This window comes from Equus quagga, chromosome 6 (genome assembly GCF_021613505.1).
Source record: "Equus quagga isolate Etosha38 chromosome 6, UCLA_HA_Equagga_1.0, whole genome shotgun sequence".
Lineage (NCBI taxonomy): Eukaryota > Metazoa > Chordata > Mammalia > Perissodactyla > Equidae > Equus > Equus quagga.
The window spans coordinates 59,736,946-59,755,258 of NC_060272.1; the positions used below are offsets into that span (position 1 = coordinate 59,736,946).

Here is an 18,313-nt window from a genome sequence, read left to right on the forward strand (position 1 = left end):
ACTAATAGTTACAACAATATGGATGAGCCCTCAGAAGTATTATGCTAAGTGGAAGAAGCCAGATGAAAAAGGCTACAGACTGTATGATTTCATTTGTATGACATTCGGGAAGAAGAACTGAAAATATGTCAACTTCCTGGGGGCGCGGGTGGGGGGGGTCAATAAACCCTATTTCTTAAAAAACGAAAACAAAAACACAAAATTCCATTATTCCCCAGGATAGATATTTATGGTATGGAAAAGGTCAGATGATGGATAGTGTTGAGACTGATGTGGTGTAGTGGAATGAGTGCTACATTCCCTGATAATAGTAATGCTGCTGCTGCTAGTTAACTCTGATTCATTGCGTACAATGCCAGGCACCATGCTGATTACTTAAGAGCATTCTCACTGTTAATTTTCATGATGACTCTGTGCTTGGACATTGTTGTCATCCTATTTTAGTAGAAACTGAGGTTTAATTAGACTTAAGCAAGTTGCCCACAGATACACAACTAGAATATATATTCAAACTCTTGAATGTTTGACACCAAAATCCATGTTCTTAACATAAATAATAAGAGTGTAAGTCCCAGGAAGACAGGGAATTTGTTTTTGTTTCTCTTTTTACTGCCGTATCCCTGAAGTCATAACCATGGCAGTTGCATAGTGAATATTTCTTGAAAAATTACTAGAGATCTCAAATTTTGGAAGATAAAAACAAACTGGAAGATACAAAGAAACGTGTATGAAAATAAAGGTATGGTTTTTAAATAATATTAAATTTGGTGGTTAGACTGATTTTTTTCATTTAGGCGTTTATCATATCAAATGACTTTGTGTTAAATTGTCTTGTCTGTGTCCTAATAAAATCTGTTGTTTTAAAAAGCGAGCAAAATGCTTATAGAGTAGAATTTTGTAGTTGATTGTAACCTTCATGGCTTTGTAAATTTTTTCCCTCTAGCAAATCTTGGTGGCATCCAGGTATAAGATGAGACCAAATGGGATATTATTCATTACAACTAAAATGCAAGCCCTTTTCATATAAATATATATATATATAATCTTAAATACTTTAATTAGAAATTCTACTGCTAGGACTCTTCTAGTTGGAATTCATCATTTCCTTTGCATAGATACACAAAAATATTTGCATGTGAATGAATCATCCAGTTTTGTAACATTGGTCTCATCTGTAATCTAGTTTCCCCTGAAGAACAAAATCAAATATAGATGACTAAAATATTTAATATTTAATAGTCAAATTTAGAAGAAACGTTTATTTTTCTTCCATAGATAAACATGTAGGAAGAAGAAAAACCACTTTATCTAAATATAGAGTTAATTGGAATGCAGCTAGAACAACAACAATAACAACAGGCTTTATAAATCATCTGAAATAAAGAACACATTTTGCTCTTAGGAAAGTTTCTCAGGTCCTTAAAAATCAGAAACTATTTATGTAATGTTTCATTTAGGAATTTTATCACTTCAAATGAACTTGTGTTGAATTATGTTGGCTATGTCCTAATAAAGTTTGCTGTTTTAAAAAATGAGTAAACAATGTACTCAGTTTTAATAACTTTAGTTACTTCATTTCCCAACCTTTAAAAGAGTAGGAAAAAAAAAAAAAAAGACTTGAGTTGCTGAAAGCAGACACATTGAGAGCAATTAGGTTCGACAGGGATAGCCTGAGAGCAAAGAAGCAAACCAAAAACATGATGAGAAGTAAGTAAGCATAAGAATTCACAAAGCATGGTAGTTGGGGTTATTTATTATAGAGACAAACCACCTTTTTTTACATCTTAGTAGTTCCTGAGAAATTGACCATATTAGTATAAACACATATACAAAAGTTGATGTTCATTCGTTTTATTAGAATAGAATGTACTTAATACTTAGTCATTATAACACTCAAGCAATGTATACTTTGTATGTTCAGTTTCAGAAATAGTAAGTATGTAATACAGTTTCGAAATCAAATTTGTTGAGGTATAGTTTACATATGTTAAAATCACCAGTTTTAAGTGAATAATTCAGTAAGTTTAGGCAAACATGTTCAACCATGTAAATACCACCATTAATATATAGAAATTTTTGATTACTCCAGAAAATTCTCTCCTCGTTTGTAGTCATTCCCCAACACCTCCCTCCTGTCCCCAGGCAGCCACTGACTTTTCTGACATTAAAGATTAGTTTTGCCTTTTCTAGAATTTCATATGAAAGGAATCACATAATATGTACCTTTTTGTAACTGGCATATTTTTCTCAGTGTAATAATTTTGAGATTTATCTATGTTGTATTTATTAATACTTTTCCTTTTTATTTTTGAATAACATTCCATTGTATGGCTATACCACAACAATTTATCTATTCATCTGTTAGTAGATATTGGATTGTTTCTAGTTTTTGGTTTTTATGAATGAAGCTGCTATTAACATTCATGTACAAAGTTTCCATTTCTCTTCGGTGTAAATATCTGGAAGTGGAATTGCTAACTGTTATGGAAGGTATATATTTAACTTCGTAAGAACTTGCCAGGAGCCAGCCTGGTGGTGTAGTGGTTAAGTTTGCATACCCTACTTTGGCGGCCTGGGGTTCACTGGTTCAGATCCTGGGTGTGGACCTGTACACAGCTCATCAAGCCATGCTGTGGTGGTGGCGTCCTACATACAAAATAGAGGACGACTGGCGCAGATGTTAGCTCAGGGAAAATCTTCCTCACCAAAATACAAAGCAAAACAAAACTTGCCAAACTAGTCTTCCAAAATGGTTGTACCATTTTACATTTTCACCAGCAATGTTTGAGTGTTGCATTGCTTTACATCCTCATCGACCCTTGATATTGTCAGTCTTTTTAATTTTAGCCATTTTGGTGGGTATATAGCTGTAATATAAGTTTTAAAGTATTTGTTTCTCAAGTAGCTAAAAGTAAGGAAAAGTTTAGAGTTGGACAGTGATAAGCTTTTTATTATCTGTAAAATTTGATAACCCAGAACAGTTCTTTTCTGAAAGCTTTTATATAATTGAGATTTTAAAACAATGTAAAATTGCATCACATACTTTTCAGCTCTGTCGTAATCTCCAATGAAGAGTAAGCAAGTAGTTCCAGTTGTTTAACAGAATATCAGATAATTTGGTATTTCTTTTGTTTTCAATTTAATGTAATCCAAATTTTACATACAAAACTTACATTTTTAGACAGTGATATATATTTTTAGGGAAAATAAGTATTCTAATGATAATGAAAAAATATTCCAATGATAATGAAAGCCATCACTCATTGAGTACTAATTATATGCCAGGAATTATGCTAAGATCTTTCTGTATATAATCTCATTTAATTCTTACAAAGTAAGGTGTGTATTATTATTTCCGTTTCACAAAGAAGGCAAATATGGCACTGAAAGATATGAATTTCACAAGGTTAAAAAATGCTTGAAACAATAGACTCATAAAAGAATGAATGAATTAGGACCAAAGGAGGATAATAAATTTAAAAAGTGGGCTTTTTTTTTAAAACAATTTATGTTACGGACTATAAAATCTTTTAACTTGACTTTGATGACATTGGATTATTGAAAAATGAAAATATTTACTTCAAAGAACTGACCCCTAAGTTTTCCACAGTAAGTTGTAATTTAACTTTTTGATCTTCCTAGAAATTTTTTTGCCTTACAATATAAAATTTAAGTGTTTGTTATTAATGTAGAATTAAATGCTCTCAAGTGTATGTCATCATAAGGATTTAAAAGCACATTTATTTTGTTATGCTGAATAAGAAAAAAAATCACAGACAATTTTAACACAGTACCCAGTGTGTGAATGATTTAATGAAATATTTAAACCATTTTTTTTTTTGTTCCCAGGAAGGTTATATGCAAAAGAAAAAGGAACTTTGGGGAATCTGTATCTTTATTGCAGCAGTTGACCTAGATGAGATGCCCTTCACTTTTACTGAGCTACAGAAAAACATAGAAACCAGGTAAAATTTCTTACATCAGTATGGACCTCTGCCATTAAAGAAAACTGCTTGTGAACATTCTCACTAGACTTCAGAGAATTAGTGAGAAATGCTAAAATTATATAAAACATAAAGGATTTAGGTCAACTACTGAACTGTCGTTTTCTCATGGAGACCTTAATGAAAGTGTATTTATGCTGTACTTTCTTAAAAATGTAGTAGTTGTGTCCTGGGAAAAATTTTCATCATGTCTCTCACTATCTGTAACCTTCTTAATTGTAGCTGTTGATAAAGTGGACAAAAAAGGCAAGGACTTATAAAGTAGACTTATTATATATTAAAATCTTTATAAAGGTAGTGTGAGTCTATCTTAAAGGAATTTAGTTAAAATTTATTAAATTTTAAGATTTTTAAATATGTGCATTATATACTTTATGAGATTATATATTCAGTTAAGTATTCATTACAATACTTGGCCCCAGTAGTTATTTAGTTAATGTTTGTGTTTGAGCTCATATGCCTTATAACAAGAGTTTAGTAATTTATTTCCAATAACTCATGAACTTTATCTTGAGAAGCCTTCTGGAACTTAGTCATTTCGTTTGCAGCATATTTATGAACTGTAACAGTAAATAATTTTACCAAAAAGATAGTAGTATATGTTTCTTCTTGGATAAACTCATCTGGAATTGAACGTAATTGGTGTTTTATTTAAATAAGATAAATTAAATTGTTGCATTTTTTGGTAACGCTTTTTCTTACTACCTCTAAGTAAAATGTGGAAACAAGGGCCTTGTATGTTCATATTTACCTATTGAATTAGAATTGGTTTACTCTTCAGAGATTTCACAGTTTAACTTTATTAAATAAAATCACCAAATCAAAATAGTTTTTATAAGCTGAAAAGTAATATAAACATATAAGTAAATTTCTACATTAATTTATTTGTTCATTCAGAAAATGTTTTAGCGGCCTCAGAGGATTGGAAAGAATATGGATGTTTGGGTTAAGCTAGACTGAGTTTAAATCTGGGCTCTGTTGTTTTATAAGCTGTAGGACTTGGAGTAGATAGCTTAGGTTCCTCATCTGTGAAATGAAGATATTAGCTACATAGAATTATGAGAGTTAAATAACTTATAATAGAGAGGTATATAGTTCATAGCATCAAGGCCTGAAACACTGTAGGTATTGATGAGATCTTGATCTCTTACCCACCACATGGTCTCCGCTCACAAAAGAAGGAAGGAAAGAAAACAAAAAACTGTTAGGCACCATGATACTGTGCTAGGTTCTAATGGTGCAGAGGTGAGAAATAGTCTCTGACCTCAAGAAACTCAATCCTTGGGGCCGGCCCCGTGGCCGAGTGGTTAAGTTTGTGCACTCTGCTTCGGCGGCCCAGGGTTTCGCCAGTTCGGATCCTGGGCACAGACATGGCACCGCTCATCAGGCCATGCTGAGGCGGCGTCCCACATGCCACAACTAGAAGGACCCACAACTGAAAAAAAAAGTATGCAACTGTGTACCAGGGGGCTTTGGGAGAAAAAGGAAAAAAATAAAATTAAAAAAAAAAAAAAACCCAAAAACCTCAATCCAGTAGGGAAGATAAAAATTAAATAGATGACTGCAATACAGTTATATAGCTCTTCATGCAGTGCTAAATAAATTTGATAGAGAAAGGCTATTATGTCATTTATCTGTAAGATGAAAGAATTTTCCCAGCAAAGCTTTTCCTAAACTCCTTTCCTGAGTATTCATAGAGCAACGCTGATTTATAAGTTGGGCATGTCATAAATAGTCTCCCTACAATAAGTATAATAATGTATTTGGTAAAACTTTTTCTTAGAGCATCTCAGTGTTCTGATATCTATCCAGGAATGTTATCCAGACCAGTGCTGCTTAAACATGCTTTGGTGAAGGACTGGTTTCTTTTATTTCCAGAGTGTCATAAACTGATATTTTTAAAAACTATAATATAAATTCATTAATAGAAAAATGAAACAATCATACTAAACACAAGACCAAAGTTTTTATTATTTTCAGCAGGCATAAAATTGTGTCAAATTGCCGTAGAACTTTTTAACTGCTTTCTCTTAATTTCTGCATTTATTTAATTATGGTCTGGTAACAAACAGTTCACAGACCAGTTTCAATCCATGGACCACTGCTCTAGACTATGTAGTTATCTACAGATCTATGTGTCTTAATTATGGCTTTTTATGCCTATCTGCCTGCCTGCCTCCCTTTCTTCCCTCCCTTCTCTCCCTCTCACCTTCCTTCTTTCTCTTTTTCTTTCTATAGAAGGGATAGAGACTCGCTTAAGTTACCCCTAGAGAAAGAAGGCTTTGTGGTAACAATTCGCAGTTTTCATGATGCTCCATGGATAGGTATTGCCATATATCTCATAAAAACTGGAACTGAGAGTAGTTCTTGAGTAAATGCTATTGTAAGATTGATTCTTTTTCTCTGGATGTATCTGTGCATTTGCCTGATTCTCTTTTATAGTCAGCATCCTGATCATCTACTCCATATCATTTCTATTCCTTATTTATTTGCTTTTCCAGATAGCTTGTCGTGGCTACCCGAGTCCCTTTTATATCTCAGGAACTTTTAATAACCTTTGTTTTGGTTCTGTGCACTCTACTGATTATCTGAAGCTTTTATATTTCTAGTTCTTGAGACAAATGTCTTGAGTGGTTCAGCCCATTTTTTGGAAGGAAACCTATAACTCTTTGGTTCCTAGACAGCCTATATGTGGGTCCAGTGACTACCCTTTAGTTCGCTTAGCTCCTTTGGAAAAATTCATTAGACAAACTTGATTAGAAATGAGTGTGTGAGGTGCAGTTGATGATTGCTATCTTTAATCACCTATTTTTCAGTAGTGAAAAATGTATATATTGATATTTCAAATAGGTTAATTTTTATAAAAAACAGTAAAGAATGATTTAGTCATTATTTAAACAACTTAAAATTTTTAATCAGTTTTCCTTTTCCCTTCTACAATTCAGTCCTTAAGCCGTTGATGGGGTGAAGTAGATATATGTATGTCTGGTGGGGGAAAGCCACGGGACCAGAGAGGGATGTTAGAGCCAAAGTGGAGTGCGGAGGGCATCCACATAGGGGTGGGGTGGGGGGAAGCTGATGTGGGCTGCTTGGTGTGCAGTGTCAGAGACCAAGCAGGGTGTGCAGGTAGCTGGTGTAGGGAGTCATGGCACATGTGAGGTGAGGGCAGTCTAGGGTGGGAAGTCGGAGTCCTACTAGTGTGAGGAAGGTGTCCATTTGGAAGGGTGAGGGCAGGCTAGTTTGGAGAGTCAGTGCAAGCAGGAGAGGAGAGTGCCCAGGTTGGGGAATGAGTAGCTTTGGAGATGGAAGGTTGTTACATACAAGGGGATTGATTAAATGAGTAAACAGATTAAAGATAAACAGATTCCAGGTTTCTCACTGTCAAAGAAGAGTTGTAAATATGGAAAGGGAAACACCAGAATGAACCATGTGGTTTTGTGTTGGAATTGGATAAATGGATAGGAACTTATGGTTATAAAAACTTACAGATAGATGTAGAAATAAATACATATGTATGCGTCTTTCATAACTCTTCTTTTTTTCCATATTCTTGACAATAAATAGAAGTGGACGTAGGCATATAGATATAGGGGTGTAGGTTGAGGACTAGATGATGTTTTCCTCTTCAAATTCTAGTAAAATGCAAAAAGTAATTTCTTCCAAAGGATATAATAGTGATTGGGTGTAGAGTTAATAATATTTTGAATTGAAATGTCTGTGCTTTGAAAATGAAATAAAATGAATTCTTTAAGTTACTGATTCACTTTTTTCTATTTTTTTCCTTTGCAGTGTCTATAAATTCTTTGACTTACTAAAAGAAATTGATACCAGTACCAAAGTTGATAATGCTATGTCAAGACTGTTGAAGAAGTATAATGTATTATGTGCACTCTACAGCAAATTAGAAAGGTAAAGTAAAAGTTTTATTAGGATTATACCCTGGTTTTTCATGTCATTGTTCGTGATTAGAGTCCATCTAGGAACATTGACATATTTAGTAAAGTTATTAAGTATTACCCTTTAGATTTATTCACTTTGCTATTAGTTTCTTATTAATTCTTAGCTTTCTTATTTACCTAATCATGTGCATTCTGAATATTTCCTCCAAAATTGACTATTTTACTATCCTTCCATGTTTCTCATTTGTTTTAACAAACTTTAAGCTTAGTTCCCACTTTACCCTTCTCTGTCAGAAGACTTCTAGTTTAAATGGAAGAGTAACCTAAATTAAACTTCTTCCTGATGGTGTTACTTAGTTTAGAAAGAGAAAACATACTGGCAATGGAAGGTGTATGTGACCTATACTACCGAGTTATGATTTGTATTCCCAGTGGTGGTTTAGAAGACATTTCATTACTGTTCAGCTGGGGAAATGATGAAATGCAGATAAACTTGGGTTAGGTTTTTAATGTGCTTTTTATTCAAGTCCTCACTCCCAGTGGTACAGTCCGTAATTTGGCATGTGCCTGTTATGATGTTCATTTTGGGGCTCATCTCATTTAGGTAAGAGAATGTGAAAGTTAATGTTTTACTTAAATAAGCAGTTGAAAAGGGAGAATGGGAAAAGAGACTTGTTTTAAAATATTCTAGGGGGAATGAGTATGCAGATAGAGCTGGAAGGAAGCATCTTCCCAGGAGGATGCTTCTATTTTTCCTTTCCTTTTTGGTTGATATGTCACTAAAAATTCACGGGTCTGATGAAGAATGAGAAAAATGAGAATGAGAAAACTCAAAGATTGGCTTAGGGCTTTTGAAGGAATTTTTCTTGCTCCTGGTTTTTAATTGTGATATGGTAGCATTGACCATCATTATTTTCTTTGGTCCTTTCTTGAATAGAGTAGAAGCTCTTTGCAGAGGAAAAAAGGGAATTTTTTTTTATTAAAAAAAATAAGTAATTTGCATAAAGCATGTGAATTAATTGTACAGTACTTGGAAAAAAGTACAGACGGGCATAAATAAGAAAATATGGATCACCCCAAATTTTAACACTGGAGATAATCAGTTTCACATTTTAGAATGTTTCTTTGCTTTGGATATTGTATTACATAGAGTAATCTACTCTATGTAATCTTGTATATATAATTTTTTGTCTTACTTTTTATTGTTTTAATCTAACAGGGACTTTCTAAGTGCTTTTTGTCCCTTAAATTTGTTTACAACCTTTTAACTCATATCTTAAGAGCTTATCCTAAAAATACTAACCTAAATACAAGAGAGCTTTAGAGATTTTTATTGCAATATTAAGATCACTGAAAAATTGGAAACAGCCTATTTATGCATGACTGAAGTAAACAAAATATAATTTAAACATTAAATATTATAAGTATAAAATAAAATTTGATGAGGAATAATAACAACATGGGGAAAATGCTTCTAATTTAAATAAATAAAGCAGGATATACTGTGATTATAACTGCAGAATAAACCTAGACACTGACTCATTGAATAAAATGACTAGAAAGAAGAATACCAAAATGTTAACTGAGGTTTTATATGAGTAGCTTACATTTCTAAGGAGGATGTTTTACCTGTATAATAAAATAAGAAAAAACTTCTCTAAGCCAGCATTTAAGAAAAATCTAGTCTGTAAAAACTGGTGCCTCAAACTCTATAGTTATCAGGTTTTTTCTAAATATAGAATTTTAGTTTGGAGTGAAGTCTTGATTTTTTTTTCCTACAGTAATAATTTTAACTGGATACTTCTAGGTTTTTTACTCTGCTATTTGAGATCAGAAATCTGCTTGGATATTTGTTTCTGTTTTACCTCTTTTCTTTACCCATCAAACCTTCTAGTGTTGCATTGTATTTATGATTCTCCTGGCAACTAAGGGAGAATTAGAAAAGAAAGTTAGAAAGTGTGCTGTTGTGTGGACAATTCTAAGGTGCTTAGGTTCTTCCTACCTCCCATTCCCTGTGTTTTTCCTTTAGGCCGCTGTAAACACTGGTTATTTCAGGTTAGTAAATAGGACACAAGATCAGAGTTCTCAAAGAATTTTCTTCAAAACAGTAGTATGATGCCCTATCAAAAAAGGGAGGCTCTAGGAGAGCTTAATTTGAGTCAGACAGATTTGGATTCTAGTCTGGGCTCCAACATGTACTGTGTGATGTTGGACAACTTAAATTACCTAACTTTAGTGGTTAGTTTTCTAATGTGTAAATTGAGTTGATAATAGTGCCATCCTGTTAGATTTTTTAATGTATTAAATGAGATAATGCATGGATGGTGCTGAGTCCAGTGCCTGGCATAAACGTAGTAAATTTTCCATGAATGTTAGTTTTTAAAACAAAAAAATTTCTGGCCAGATTTGGGAAAACTTGCATACTGTATATCCCCCTTAAAGAGTCACAATGTACGTTGGCAACCCAAGGTTCTTAGAAGTCCTGTATAATAAAATCTGTTGAATCTGTTGAGTTCAGCATTTCCTAAATTTAATCGTCTACTAATATATGTTTATATGTATATAACATTAATTAAAATCTTCTGGAAGCAGTGTTTTGTGGAATATACTTTAAGAAACTCTAGGCTATCAGCTGTTTTATTGCAGATAAATTAAAAAACTACAGTAAGCATTAAGTAAGTAAGTGACTTAGTACCTGGCTACTTGTTAGATTTTGGGGATACAAAATCATAAGACACTATGATCATCTAGAATCTTATAGTAAATAAATAAATTATTTTTTAATAAAAATAAGTGCAACGATGCATGTGATACACTGTTGTAGAAGATTATATGTAAGAAGTAGAAATTATATAGTAGGCAAAATATTATGTATGTTTAAGGGCAAGAAGGGGGATTATGGGGTGTTTTTGATCAAGAAAAAAACTATAGAAGGAGGCAGTGTCTGAATAGAGTTTAAAGGATAAATAGAAACTCACTAAGCAAAATGTGTAGGAACTGGGACTCAGCATCCTATGCAGAGTGATTACCCTGTGTACAAAGCCAAAGCAGTAGCGTGATGTACTTTGCTATTGCTAATGGCTGAAATATAGGAAGGGATCAGATTGATAGTGAGCTTAGATTTTGCCCTGAAGGTGATGGAGAGTTATTGAATGATTTTAAGTTGGGGAGTGACATAGTCAGGTTTGGCCTTAAAAGTTTCCTCAGGCCTTTGTAAAAGGGATTTAGAATTTTTATTGACTAAGTGTATGAAATAATTTAGTGTTCACTGGCCTTGAAGTGGATCCACAGGGTTTTTTCTATCTTATTTGTACATTTTTCTGAAGAGCAATTGGGAAGATTAACTGTGGTAGCAAAGCCTGTTATTTCAAGGTAGATTGTATGTATGTATAGATATAAGTGTGTGTGTGTGTATATATATATATATATAAATGTGCTTTAGTGATTATGATAACTTTAGAAAAGCTAAACAGATCTAGATATGAATATTAATTTTGTCATTTATTGACTGTGCGAGCTAGGGAAAGATACTTTTCTAAACTCTAATTTCAATCTGTAAAATATAGCTAATAATACTTTCCTTGCAGGATAATTATAAGAATTAAGTAAGATAGTGTTACTGGTTGGCTTGTCTCCTGGCACACACTAAGTGATAATAAATGGTAGCTTTTAAAGCTGTTATTAGCTGCTGCATTAGTGCTGTCCCATAGAAATATAATAATGCAAGCCATGTATTTTAAATATTCTAGTAGCTACATGACAAAAAGTAAAAAGAAACAAGTGAAATTAATTGTAACATTTTATTAAACCCATATATCCTAGAATATCTCATTTCAACATGTATCGTTCACACAAAAATTTTTACACAAATGTTCGTAGCAGCATTATTTATAATAGCTGATAGTGAAAACAACCAAGTGTCTGTCAACTGATGAATGGATAAACAAAATGTGGTATATCCAATCATGAAATATTGTTCAGCCATAAAAGGGACTATAAATATAGTATGTGCAACAACATGGATGAACTTTGAAAACATTAACCTAAGTAAAAGAAGCCAGACAAAAAAGGCCCTGTATTCCATTATGTGAAATGTCCAGAATAGGCGTATCCATAGAGACAGAAAGTAGATTAGTAATTGCCAGGGAATGGGAAGTGAAGGGATGGGGAGTAATTGCTAATAGGTATGGGGTCTCTTTTTGGGGTGATAAAGTATTCTGGAATTAGATAGTCATGATGGTTGCATAACAAAGTGAATATAATAAAATCTACTGAATGTATACACTTCAAAATGGTGAATTTTGTGTTATGTGAATTATATTTCAATAAGAAAACATGAAACCAGTATGAATGTTATTAATGAGATATTTTCCATTCTTTTTTTTCATACTAAGTATTTTGGAATACTTCAGTGTGTACTTTACGTTTATAGCACAACTTCACTTGGACTAGCTACATTTCAGGTGTTTAGTAGCCACAGATGCTTGTGGCTAACATAAAAGACAGCACGTATTTATACTGAATAATTATCTTTATTCTATGAAGGCATTCTATTCTGGGTTCCATTAAATTACAAAATTATATAAAGCAATGCATCTGATGTTAAACATCTCTTCTATAATTACACAAATTCCTTCTTGATTACTATTGATACTAAACCTCTTAATCTCAAGTTTGTGTGCAATATGAACCAATCACTGAGACATCAGGGCTTGGAGATGGAGAAAAGTTTATGAATTGGCCAAAACGAGAAGGTGAGAGGATAGGTTCTCTCAAATCCACCTTAAGGAAAGAAGAAATCAGGGGTCTTTATAAAGCTAAGGGGCTTAAGAGGAGGAGTTTTGGAGAAACAAATGGAGAAATTGCTTTTCACTCCGGCTAAGCCCTTGGGCAATCATACTTCTGGGTGTCAGTGGCAGCTGGGGGCTGGTTATCTGGTGATCGTAACTTCCTTAAAGGCATTCTCTTTCTTCTGCAAAACAAGCTCTGTAAATCCTCGTGATCATTGAGTCACCTCTCAGATTAAAGAAGAAAAATAGCAAATTAACAAGATTAACTTCTTTTCATCTGTGTTTGTATTGAGAACAAGGTTGAAGAATAATCATGTTCTTATTGAATATGTACAGTAACCCTAAGGTATCAGGCTTCACTGTCTGCCTTTTACTATAAGATAGTAGTTTTCTCTATATAAATTTTTGATTTACATGTTTTTTGTCACTGGCTTCTCTCACTTAGAATGTTTTCATGATTCATCCATGTTATAGCATGTTTCAATAGTTCATTAATATTTATTAGGGAATAGTATTTTATTGTATGGCTAAACCACATTATATTTATCCATTCATCAGATTATAGACATTTGGGTTGTATGTCTTTTAAAGTAGTTGAGAGTATAAAGGAGAGCAAGTGTATGTTTATAGAGTTTGTCATATTAACCTTCTTGTTTACTATTTCTTGTTCTCTTCCTTTCTTCCCACAGATTTGATTTACCATCTAGTGTTACTTGTTTACTCCAATACAGCTTTGATCCCACCCATCTCCTTTGTGCTACTCTTGTCAAATACATTACATTTCTATATGTTATAGGCCCAAAAATACAATTACATACATATTGTGTTACATAGTTGCTTTTTACATCAATTAGGACAAAGGTGTAGAAATATGCAAATATACCTTCTTTTATAATAACATAATTACCTTTCCCAGTGCACTTTGTTTTTTCATGTGGATCACTTGTTTTCAGCCTGAGGAACTTCCTTTTTTTTTTTTTTTTTAAGATTGGCACCTGAGCTAACAACTGTTGCCAATCTTCTTTTTTTTTTTTTCTGCTTTTTTAATCCCCAAATCCCCCCAGCACATAGTTGTATATTTTTAGTTGTGGGTCCTTCTAGTTGTGGCATGTGGGACGCCGCCTCAACGTGGCCTGATGAGCAGTGCCATGTCCGTGCCCAGGATCCGAACCAGCAAAATCCTGGGCCACCAAAGTAGAGTGCACGATCTTAACTGCTCAGCCACGGGGCTGGCCCCAAGAACTTCTTTTAGTATTTCTTGTAAAGTGAGTCTGCTATCAACACATTCTCTGTTTTTGTTTGGGAATGTCTTTATTTTACCTTCACTTTTGAAAGATAGTTTTGCTGGGTATATGATTCTTGGTTGACGTTTTTTTCTTTCAGCAGTTTGAATGTGTAATCCCACTGCTTTATGATCTCCATTGTTTATAATGAAGAGTCAGCTGTTAACGTTATTGGGTTCCTTTGTATGTGATCATTTTTCTCTTGCTGCTTTCAAGATTTTCTCTGTCTTTCAACATTTTTGCTATGATATGTCTGTGTGTGGATCTCTTTATGTTCATCCTACTTGGAGTTTTTTGTGTTGCTTGGATGTGTAGATTAATGTTTTTCGTCAGATTTGGGAAGTTTTCAGCTGTTATTTCTTTAAATATTTTTTTCTGCTCCCTTCTCCCCTCTTCCCTGTCTTTCTGGTACTCCCATCACACATATATTAGTCTATTTTTTGGTGTCCTATATTTTTGTGAGCCTCTTTGTTTTTCTTCTCTTTTTCTCTTTGTTCTTCAGATTATTTGTACATAATCTCTTTTGATCTATCTTCAAGTTTAGTTGTTCTTTTCTCTGCCAGCTCAGATCTACTGTTGAGCCCCTCTAGTGACTTTTTAATTTTGGTTATTATACTTTTCAACTCAAATTTCTATTTGGTTCTTTTAAAATAATTTGTCTCTTTTTAGTGATATTCTCTGTTGGATGAGCCATTGTCAGCATAGCTTTCTTTCTTCTTAGGTGTGATTTTGTTTAGTTCTTTGAACATATTTATATTAGGCTGCTTTGAAGTCTTTGTTAAGCCTGAAAACTGGGCTTTGTTTAATGCAGTTTCTGTTGTCTGCTTTTTTTTCCTCCTATAAAGGGGTCACACTTTTCCTGCTTCTTTGCATATTTCATATTAATTTTTGAAAACTGGACATTTTTGATAACATTGTAGTAACCCTAGGTACTAGATTCTCCTCCCTTCTGGGATTTGCTCTTATTTTCTTGCTTATTTGTTTAGTGGCTTAGCATATTGTTTCAGTGAAGTCTATTTCTTACACAGTGTGTAGCCTCTGGTATTGCTTCTCATTGTAGCCTTGGGCATGTGCACAGTTACTCTGAGGTGACAGTGGCTTTAGCAGGGTTTTCTTTGACTTTTTCCCACATCTCTCTTGTTAAGCTGTTTCTATTGATATTCATACCTAACTGTTACTTCCACTAATTGCTGACTGATTGCTTATTGTTTTTGACAATGCCCTGGGTCACAAATTGCTTCACATTCAGATCCATTCAATTTGGCTCTCTTTGCGGGAATGGTCTTTGAGGCCAGCCTTGAGGCTTGTTCTGACCCCCGGAGAGCTCTTCCTAGCTGTTTCTTTCTCTGGTTCTCTCCTAGATGCTCTCGGATTTAGCTTGTTGCTCTCATTGAGCTACCAGCCTCCTCTTACTTGCTTACCACTGAAATCTTTTGGTTGTCACTGGTGCTCTTAACCTTGAACATCCCCATACTCCATTCCAAATGAACTTAATTCCCTTGGGGAGATCTTTAGAGCTCTCTATTCTTAAGGACTGCTTCTCCCCTGGGTGACACTACTGTGCCACTGCTCAGGAGGTCAGGGTGGGGACATGTACTCCTTTTCTTGGAATGGCACCTCTAAGAATGGGGCCACTGAGAAGAGGTGATAGCCCCTGGTCTTCTCTGATTGCATTTCTTGTCCAAAACCTCTGTCCTGTGAGCTAAATGTGGCAAGGGAAGTCAGGGCCCCAGTGTTCTTGATCTGCTGTGCCTGGAGTAGAACTCTTGCCCTATGAGTGGGTCTAAGTGGAAGAAGGTAGTCCCAGACCTCTCAGCTCCTCCTGCCTGGGATAGACCTTCTGCAACACAGAGCTGGAGGTGATGAGAAATGCTGATAGCCTACTCTTCCCAGAGAGATAGTCTTAGGCTGGGAGCTGGGGAAACAGCAGCCCTGTGTCTTGGCTGTACATGCCTGGGGTAGACCTTTGTTATCCTGAGCTGGAGAGGAAGACTAAGTGAGTTTTGCCTTGAATTCCACAGCCTGTTATTGTTCTTACCAAGATGTAGTAGATTTTCTTGAAGAAATGTTTTCTTTTTTGCTGCATGCCCTTAAGAAAATTTCCATAGAGTTTAAATGGTTTTTTCAAAAATAATTTTCACCAGTTATAGTTATTACACTGGCAAGCAGGTCTGTGGAGATCCTTACTATGCAATTCCAGAACTCATTGTTCTAAACAAGTAGGTTTTGTAGTACTTTTCAATTGTATTGTTTTAGTGAAAGTATTAAATAGGCTTTTATGACTTGATCTGGGATTCTAATGAGATCAAGATTCAATTACAAAATGTATTCTGAGTCATAAATGCACAATATGGAATCCAGTCCTTTTGTAATTAGATATTACAGTGATGAGTGAAATGTCGTAAGTTGGAAAAATCTTTAACTTTGTTTAATAATGCTATACTTTTTTGTTTTAAAATGTATACTTCTTAAAATGAGATGAATAAAACATGATAAAATTGTTTTCAGAATTATGAAAAAAATTAAAAAGTAACTTAAAAAAAACCATAATGTTAATATAATTCATTCTTTCTTTCAGGACATGTGAACGTATATATTTGACACAACCCAGCAGTTCGTAAGTAGTTCAGAGCATGTTATTTTTCACTTTCGGTTTTCTTAAAAGATTTTTTCTGGAATAATCCCAAGAATGTTGATAATGTCAGGATTAGTTTGATTGTTTATAGTGTGCTACTTCATACATTAAGGTCATAGATTTAACCTTCATGCATATTATTCATCTTATCACAAAGAAAATTGTATGAAATATGTGCCTTTTACTATAAGGGAGAACTAATAAGGTGGAAGTTGATTCAGTGCAACACCATCTCTGGGAAAAATGCAAATTCATTGTCTAAATCTTTATTGAGGGTCCATTATAGGCACTTTATTAACGAAGACGCAGAGCATAATTTTTGTGTTAATTCCAGCAAGCGAGTGAATATGGAAAAATTATCAAGGCATAGTGTTAAATTGGTAAACTAGGGTCACCCAAACCTCTGTTCTGCTGACTGTGTTGATTTTAATTAGAAAACAAAGAGCAGAAAAGTATTAAGTAATTGTAAACCAAGTACATTTGTATACTACTTGTGCATATTTTTCGGTTAGAATTGAGATAGTCAATATTTTCTTTACAGAATGTATACTTCTCTTTGGGGCTGAATGTAAATATCTTGGTAAAAACACCAACTGAACTGAGACAAATTGAGTTCATGGATAGATTGTGCATTTAAAATGGACTATATCCTATTGTGTAGTCAACTCAAGTCTAATTAAGAAAGCTACAGTTGGAAAACTGTCAGTATAAAATTTTTTTTCTGCTTTCTGTTTGTTTCTTAGGATATCTACTGAAATAAATTCTCTGTTGGTGCTAAAAGTTTCTTGGATCACATTTTTACTAGCTAAAGGTAAGTCATGATGTTTGTTATGTGCTGGTACTTCAAATGTAATAATTGATACTTCTTTTGGAGTAAGCTCAAAACTTTTTATTTAGTTTAATATTAACTCCTCCCTCCCCCCACTCAGTTCTCTCTTGTGGCTTGTGAACTGTTAGCAAGTTCCTGTATTTCTGGTACTGGAAGCAACCTTGGGAATGTCTCATTTCATTCCTGTTTCTAGTATTCTTTCATCCTCTCTTCCTTCCTTTCTTTTTTTAAGAATAATGTTACTGTTTTTATAAAAATAATATATACTCATCATAAAGAATTCAAATAATACAGCAAAATACCAAGAACTATGTAGAAAAATTGCGCAAAACTCACCCAGAAATAATCATCATTAAAATTATGTGATTGTCATTCCAGATATATTTTTGTGCATACATTTTGATAAAAAAAAGGTGGATGGAGGAGTGAATTCACAAATAGATATAATTTTCTAAAAATAAGATCATATTATAGTGCTGTGTTTAAAATATAAAAATTAATTTTACTTGAATTTTGTAGAAGAAAATAAGAGAAACGGAAGGAATTGCTTAAATTTAGATGTTTTTTCATTTAAGCAGTATTATTTCCTAAAATATTTCTCTAAGATTATGAAAAAATTAAGAGGTTAGAATTTTTTTTTAACTTTGTGTTTCATTTTAAAGCGATATATTATTAATCTGCATTGAAGAAAAAGAATGTTAGCATTCTCACTCTTCCTGTCACCTCCCCATTCCCCACTTTCAAATTTGCTCATTTTATTGTTATCATTACATTATCAAAGATTATAACATTTACATTCTCTTCTGTAATTATAATTATCACACTTGTTTAGTCTCACTTCTGTATTTAAATGGATTCTAAGCTTATCATCAC

The 18,313-nt window shown here is 33.7% G+C and overlaps 1 protein-coding gene across 2 annotated transcripts in view; it reads left to right on the forward strand.

Moving 5' to 3' along the window:
• The window catches only part of RB1 (RB transcriptional corepressor 1), a 155,579-nt gene that overhangs the window by 25,535 nt on the left and 111,731 nt on the right, over positions 1-18,313 (forward strand). For both annotated transcript variants that reach the window (XM_046664255.1, XM_046664256.1), the window contains exons 3-6: positions 3,850-3,965; positions 7,794-7,913; positions 16,555-16,593; positions 17,355-17,422. In XM_046664255.1, coding sequence (XP_046520211.1) covers positions 3,850-3,965; positions 7,794-7,913; positions 16,555-16,593; positions 17,355-17,422 — 343 coding nt within the window. The remainder of the gene's footprint in view (positions 1-3,849; positions 3,966-7,793; positions 7,914-16,554; positions 16,594-17,354; positions 17,423-18,313) is intronic.